The sequence below is a fragment of the Pteropus alecto genome, unplaced genomic scaffold (genome assembly GCF_000325575.1).
Source record: "Pteropus alecto unplaced genomic scaffold, ASM32557v1 scaffold86, whole genome shotgun sequence".
Lineage (NCBI taxonomy): Eukaryota > Metazoa > Chordata > Mammalia > Chiroptera > Pteropodidae > Pteropus > Pteropus alecto.
The window spans coordinates 33,133,875-33,141,953 of record NW_006442109.1 but is presented as its reverse complement, the minus strand read 5'-3'; the positions used below and the strand labels follow the sequence as shown (position 1 = coordinate 33,141,953).

At 32.7% G+C, this 8,079-nt stretch overlaps 1 protein-coding gene across 1 annotated transcript in view; it reads right to left on the bottom strand.

Annotated features, from left to right (window-relative positions):
• ARHGAP11A (Rho GTPase activating protein 11A) overlaps positions 1 to 8,079 on the bottom strand; it is a 23,576-nt gene that overhangs the window by 13,580 nt on the left and 1,917 nt on the right. The window contains exons 2-6 of the mRNA XM_006920520.3: positions 4,839 to 4,909; positions 3,025 to 3,121; positions 2,279 to 2,532; positions 1,487 to 1,650; positions 1,174 to 1,320 (exon numbers count right to left, since the gene is read on the bottom strand). Coding sequence (XP_006920582.1) covers positions 1,174 to 1,320; positions 1,487 to 1,650; positions 2,279 to 2,532; positions 3,025 to 3,121; positions 4,839 to 4,909 — 733 coding nt within the window. The remainder of the gene's footprint in view (positions 1 to 1,173; positions 1,321 to 1,486; positions 1,651 to 2,278; positions 2,533 to 3,024; positions 3,122 to 4,838; positions 4,910 to 8,079) is intronic.

Genomic DNA, 8,079 nt, shown 5'->3' with positions numbered 1-8,079 from the left:
AGAATATCTACTTTTGGAGTAGGAAGTTTAATGGGTTGAACTGTGTCCTCCAAAAATATACGTTTAAGTCTTAACTCCCAGTACTTATAAATGTGATTTTATTGGTAATTAATCTTTGCAGCTGTACTCAAGTTTTGTTTTAAGCCACCTAGTTTCTGGTGCTTTTCTGGTGACAGTAGCCCTAGGAAACTAACAAAGAAGGCATTAAGAGAAATCTACAAAAGAAGCAAAGAAGATACAGAAGGCAGTATCATATAAGCCAATAGATCAAAAAAGAAATGGTATAATTAATAACAATTGGTTCTGAATTCAAAAGATAAGAAATTTCCTAAGATAATCAGAGGACCTATAGACAGCTTTCTTGATCGACAAGGAGATAAGAAGTCTTATAATTGATTTCACCATGATGTAACTCTGGGTCTTTTCTATTCTTCCTTAGTAATGTTCCTTCATTTACTTCATACTCCTAACTAATTCATATCACTTTTCAAATCATGATCTCACCCCTGGATTATTGCACACATTTCTGATTTTTCTCCCTACCTCCAAGTCTCAATTCTTCAAACCACATTTCTGATTTTTCTCCCTACCTCCAAGTCTCAATTCTTCAAACTTTCTGAAATATTTTAATAATGTTATGTCTCTTCTCATAAACCTTCAATAGTTCTCTTAATACCTAGCTTAATATTCTAATTCTTTAGCCTGACATTGAGTTCACCATATATCATCCTAATCCTTAGGATTAATACTTCAATCAAGTCATGCTGCTCTTTTTACAGACACAGACATTGATTACTTCTTCTTTATAGAAACTTTTTTTCATAGCATCCTTCTCCACTGGACTAGGATATAAGTATTCTGACCCTCCACTCAGTTTCCCTAGATTCTACCCATTTTTCAAAAAGGTACAGTTTGAACTCCTATTTGAAGCATTCCCAATCATTACAAACTGGGAATTTTCTCCTTTGAACACATTTTTTTTATGCTGAAGATATGACACAATATTAGATTGTATTGTCATTTTTACTTTTCACATGCATGTCACATCTTTCCAACTATGCTGTAAGCACCAAAAAGGCATACACCATAGTTTCTGCATATTTATGATCGAATGCATTTCAGATAAAAGAAAAGTGGTGTACTGCCATAAAACAGATTGTCACTGCCACTTACCTCCTACACTTTGCCTTCGCTTTCTCTTACAGTCACCAGGAGTTTCACATTCACCTTCTTCAAAGCCTTCTAGTGATGGAGTAGCACAGAGACCATCAATACCCAGCATAGCTGGTATCTTCTCCAGGACGAAATCTGGAACATGCCCTAAAGGAAAATGTCACAATTAAGATTTTTCCTCTTATTCCCCTTGAAATGCTTAAATAGTATACACCAACTTTCTTAACAGTTGTCTTCATAGTTCACTTGGAAGAAGCTAGGATCTCCCTTATTTAAACAAATCTCATTGCTTCATAATGCAAGTACATCTTACCAATATCTGATGCATAATCAATAAAAGTCTGTACTACTGCAGCCTGTAATCGTAGTTTTTTTTCTGTGTTAGCAGACATCTTTTCATGTCCTTCACTTGTCTGAAGAAGGTTTGGTGCAAATATCACTGCAAGATTGCTGCTATCCATCTTATTCTCACTAGACCTTAAATGAAAAATAATTTTATGAGATGGAGCCAAAGATAAAAATACAGAGTTAAAATAATGTATTAAATTTTGAAGACCTCTTACTTTACCAGTCAAACAAAAGTGAAAATACAGTTCCCCTTTATCTACCCATCTACATGATTTGGTTTGAAATAATAAACGAGAAATATACAGCTTCTATAGGCTTAAATATGTATCAGAAAAATTATGCAAACCAGAGCCCACACTGTTTTTCCATACAAACTGAAGATGTTTATTTGATGTTCAAATCCACACACAGAACATTTGAAGTATTAGAAGGAAGTATGTCTAGAATAAGCAGTCTCACTGACAGCAAGGAAAGGGGACAAATTTGAAAAACAAAACATAAATATTTTAAAAACACTGTAATCTGAAATTATTCAGTGGATGAAAATCCTATAAGCATCAATGAGCCATTAAGGCATTCACAATGATGACTCTAAGACAGTGAAGAAATATCAAATCGTTTGTTTCTTAAACTATATAGAGTATACTTCTTATAGTAAGGAAATATATTTTTAAAAAATTTTCCATTTCAAATGAAATTCATTATCTAAAGGGTAAATTTAACTAGTCATTTCTCAAGACTTTTAAGTACCACTTACCTAAGAGAAACATTCCTGAGGAAGTTAAAGAAATATCTTAATATATTAATTGTGTGGTCAGGCATAAGACAGGAGAGCAACAATGTAGCTTTATTTTTCTCCTCTGTTCCTAACTGTTGAGCTTTGAGAAGTGCTTCATGCAAACCAGCTGGAAGAATGGGCTCTGGCAGTTCCCTAAAAAACTGCTTAAGAAGTCCTGCAACATCACAAGGAGGTGCAGAAGACAGGCCACTTTCACCATGGTCTAGTTTATTCTGAAATAAATAAAATAATCTTGAGCATTTGAGAGCTTAAGAGTACATAGCAAATAGTGTCCTTTCTTATACTCTAAAGAGCTTTCTCCAATAAATTTCTCTTAATTCTTGTTTTAATATACATATATCTCCCTTTTAGAAGGCTAAAAACAATTTTGCAAGTTTTTTTTTCCATTTATAGGAACAAGTACCATGAATTTGAAAGTACTCTTTTGAAGCATGACATAAATAGCTTGATTGTGATAATTTCGCGATGTTTATGTAAATTAAAACATCGAGTTGTACATCTTAAATGAATTATACCTCAATAAAACTGAAAAAAAGGCATATGATATACATTTTCTTTTGAAAAATAAAGTTCTTCTGACATAAAAAATATTTGCAAATTCAATTTCTGTCAATAATTCATGTAATGCTTCTAAGTTTTTCAATCATAAAAACTAAATCAAAATGTGGTACAAAATAAAAATTAAAGTTCAAGAATATGCTTACCTTTAGTGCTTTTAGACGAATAACAGATCCTGATTTCCTAAAAAGCCCTTCTGTATGGATATGCTCTTCTAAAGATGTGCAAGCATCAACAAGAAAACTGAAAGAGAGAAATCTTTTCAGGTGGCCAGATACACACCTTTCTAAATCCTATTATTCTGCCAAAGTACATCAGCAGACCAGGCACTACACTCCTTTCAGAAGCTCTGATTGCACAATTCCCTGTAATCCCTGTGATGAAAGGTTGTTGGCTTCCTAAATTCTTCTCTAAGACTCATCTTTTTACCCATAACAACTTCAATGAGCCCATTCAATCCTACTCCATTTCCCTGTTTCCACTGAGAGCACAGGATTTGTCATTTTTACTGCCTCTACTTCAAATCCCAGTTTCTACTGTACCCTCTCCAATCTAACTCTTATCCCCAATACTCCAACAAAACAGCTCTTGTCAAGGCTATAAGGGCCTCTCCCTTGTCAAATCCATGATCAATTCATTGTCTTCATCTTGCTTGTTCTACTAGTATTTAACGTACTTGATTACCTCCTGCTCATCTTGAAAATACTTTTTCACTATTCTTCTGGTTTTCTTGCTGACTCCCTGACTGCTTCTTCTCTAACTCGTTTTCTGGATCCTTTTTCTGCCAGACCTCCACATGCTAGGATGACCCAGGGCTCTAAGGCCGTCTACTTTTCTTTATTCTCTCTCCATGTGTAAGCTTGCACAGCACACACAGCTTAAAATATCTACCATCTACTACATTAGCTCAAAAATAAGGAAAGGTTTTATTTCTCACCCTAACGTTACTTGTCAGAGAAGCCAGATATATCCCAATCCTTAGAATCCTTCTCATATTTAAAGGTATGTGCTTAATTTCTTTATATCGAACAATTTTGAACAACGTTGGCTTTAGATGCTTAGTTAATAGCCGGTACCAACAAAGTAGAACAGATGTCAGCTGCAAGCAACTGATAGAATTCTACTGGTACACAGTGGCTGAATGTCATAGATGTTAACTGACAGTTTTTTTTTCTTTTAAAGCAGGCAACAAAGATGTAGTTCTTATTACTGGGAATATGACTTTGCAATTCTAAATGTTGAAAATTACAAATGAACATTTGATAGGTCATTTAAAAAGCAAAAGAGTGAGAAAAAACCTTATGAAGATTGTGAATCTAGACCTATGGGCTGAGAGAAAATGGTTCTAAAGCAGCAAGGTGTTCAATAAATGCTTCTGGACAATGTATCAAACATCTAGGTTATTGGACTAGAATAGCCAGAATGAACCCTACTTGTGCATTTTTAAACTATTTTCATTAGATGTAAACTTCCTTAGTAATTTCTGATGCAGTTAGTCTAAAGGTTATTTATAAATAAATAGTAAGTGACATAGAAAAGCTTCGGTGTTATCTAATTTCTATTCACAAGTACTCCTATACCTTAGCCCAAATATACTTTTATCTAACATTTCTAAAAACAACAAAAAATATCAAAATTACAACTGAATTGGTAATTCAGTATATTACTGAATATAATCAAAATTGTGGCAAAAGAATTGGTATTGAACTGAAAACTGTAACTTAATAAAACAAAAATAATTGCCTTTCTAACATTTATTCATTTCTGAACCTTAAAATTCAATCCTGGAAATGAATACAAATTAAAAGTTAAAATGTGTAAAAGTTTAAAAAACTTTTACATTACTCTTAAGAACTTAAATCATTTGCTAGTTCAAAACAAATGTGTGAGTCCATCACCTATTTTTAAACACTCAAACACCAGCCTGAAATAGTTATTCTTCATTTCAAATTTTGCTTACCTTGGAACGTGTCCATATTCTGGTACAATGGAATGGGGCAATGCATTAAAAGGTACTCCAAATATTTTACCCTAAAATGACAAATTTAGTTACTCTAACGCAAATATTAGGCATAATATAAGTTTTCATAAACACTAAGCAAGATAAAAACCTCAGGAAATAAAAACAAAAAGCAGAAATAAACTATTAATCAAGACAATGAAAACAATTATTTCAAGTACATTTGGTAAAAAGTAACTACTATATACCAGACATTATGCTAGGTACTGGGAGTACATAGATGCTAAAGATTAAGTCACTGTTTAATCTTGATAAATTCCATCAGTTTCCAATGCCATAAAGGAAAATCAATCTAGTTGGTGCTTAATCAGGAAATCTTAATCTTATTTGGCTCAAAACACTAATATTTTCTCCAAAATACTACCAGTTCCTTCAGTAACCTTATAAATGCTGATTTTATAAATACTGACTTTATATCTTCCTTCAGTCACCTTATAAATACTAATTTGAACAAAGGGCTAAGTCGATTGATAATGGTAATTCCTGTCACTCATTGAGAATTTCCTAAAATTATTTCAGAAGTGGGTATTTTTAGACCTGATTATCTTTTCCACACTCTATGGAAAATTGCTATTCAAACTATGTTCTGATGGACCCATGGTAGGGATTCTGAAAACATTTAGTTCGAATTTCATTTAACTATTTTGAAAACCACCTTTTAAAAGTCATATTCAAATGTAGTACTCACATTTAAATTTTAATACATTGAAGATCCCACGAGTATAAATTTGCATGTTGGTTAACTTGCATGTTTGTACACACCTTGCCACTAGTTTTGTGCATGCATTCAAGCTTCTTAAAAATGTGTCACTGATTAAAAAGGTGGTAGTTTATCACTGGACTTAAACAAATAAATTGAAGCCTGTATATGTCTCTTACAAAAAAATTAAATTAGTGGGTATATCTAATCTCATAAATGTTAATTTAGCTTAGATGCACCCGCTCTCCATGAGTGCTCTAGAAGCAATTATGTTTTAAGAGCACTTTATTTCACCTTATATTTACAATAAGAAATCATTTGACATTGTTAATGATTCAACAGAGTTATTAGTCCTTTTCAAGCATCTGGCTCCATTTAATTGATGGTTATAGAAAAGACAGTGTGGTACAGTGCTTAAGAAAGCAAGTTCCTAGAGGCAGGACTGCCAGATTTTAAAATCCTGGCTCTTCTACTTATTAAGTGACCTTGATCAAATTAACATTCTCTATGTCTCAGTATCCTCGCATAGGTCCTAAGTCATAGTTGTAGAAAGAATTAAATGAATAAACGATGTTAAACATTTATATCAGTGTCTGACACAGAGTAAACATTTAAAGAATATTGGTTACTGTTATGATTATCATTTTAAGGTGAGCTACTTAAAAAAAAAAAATTGTTAGCATGGGCAATCCCTTATTTGGGTAAATTGGAATTTGCCTGATACTGTGCAATCCAACAAAATACAAAAATAAACCAGATGCTGAAGCTGATTATAAGTCTAAAAATGTCATACATAAATAGAATTCAAGGTGATTTTTTTTCCTTCAGTCTCATTACTCAATATTTGGCTTCACAAGTAACTGCTATAATTTAACCTCATAAAATAATATGCTTTTTAAATTTTATGATTGAAATATTACTTACAATATCATCTTAAAATCATTGCTAGTACTTTTCTTTAAAAAGTACTAGCTAGTACTATCGTTTGCTAACAAACACCAAAAAACTAAAGAAATCGAGCTTTCAAACAATTACCAATCCTGTAACACCAATTTCAAACAATTACCATTCATGTAACACTACAATGCTGTGTAGTTCTTCATTAGAATATTTTATTAGGGTTTCTACCATTACTATCAACTAGGATGCAGACCACTTATGGTAACAACTATCATTAGTTGAATAAGTGGCTTGTGATAGGCATTGTGTTAGTCCTATCTACAGATCTTAATGTTTTTTTAAATCCCCTAAACGACCCCAAAAGTGATACTATTATTATCATTTTATAGAGTGGAAAACTGAAGCTTAGAAAAATTAAACAATCAGCCCAAGGTCCCAAATCTAATATGGGTAGAGCAGCATTCAAATTCAGGTCTGACTCTAAAGACAGGTGTCAGTTTTTTCTTAAGAGGTGGAAAAAAAAAAAACACCCATGTACAAATTCTTTCATATACTCACAAAACCAACTATATTTGAGATCTTGGAAAGCCAGTTTTACAATCCAAAGAAACCACTATAGCTTTTAAGTATAAACAAGTATCTTGTCATTACGATGCAAACAACAAAAACAATTTCTCCAAATTTATAAGAAGTATATAAATTCTCAATAGTTTTCTTCTCCAAGTACTTACTATCTTTCAGAAATTATAAATTAAGAGTCATGCAATTTAATTTTATTTTCATCTCTAAGTACTTAGAAAGTACGATAGGTAAATTTAAAGTTGAAATGTGTTATGTTCAATTTATTTTATGAAATTATCGATGGTGCAGTAGATATAAAAATCTCATTCAAAATACCCTTACTTTGACCACCCAAAAATCATCAACAGCTTTTTAATTATGCCACTTTGGCTTCTCAATTTACTCATTAAAAAAAAGCTTTAAGCTTTATGTCTCCAAATATGATATAGCCAAGAAGTTTTTTTTTTTTTTTTTTAAATGAGTGTATATGGAGGCATTATCTGAAACCTATTTCTAATGTTCTGTCACACCTCTTCATCTACTGATTCATTTTAGGAAATGTACTGCTCTTCCTTGCCCCTCTCCAAATCTTACTCTACAACAGCGGTGGTGGGATACTGTTTGTCTCCCTTCCCATGTGCTACTTGTTCAAAATACAAGAGATTGGCAATATCTGGAGATTTTTTAAATTGTCACAAACGGGAGATGCTACAGTCTGGTGGGTAGAAGCCAGAAATACTGATAAACATACTTCAACGCACAGGACAGCTACCCACCATTCCTCAATTATCTAGTTCAAAACATCAAGCTGCTAAGGCTGAAAAACCGTGCAACTTTCTCTCAGTGACCAAAAATACCTGTAAAGAATCAAAAATGTCATTCTTTAAATTTCAGCAGTTGACCATCTGAGTTGAATTAGACACACAACCACATTCGCTTTTGGATCTATACAAACAAGCATTTAAGCATGATCTGGTAATAAGTGCTGGTACGGGGTATGCCTTCTTCTTCTTCTTTTTT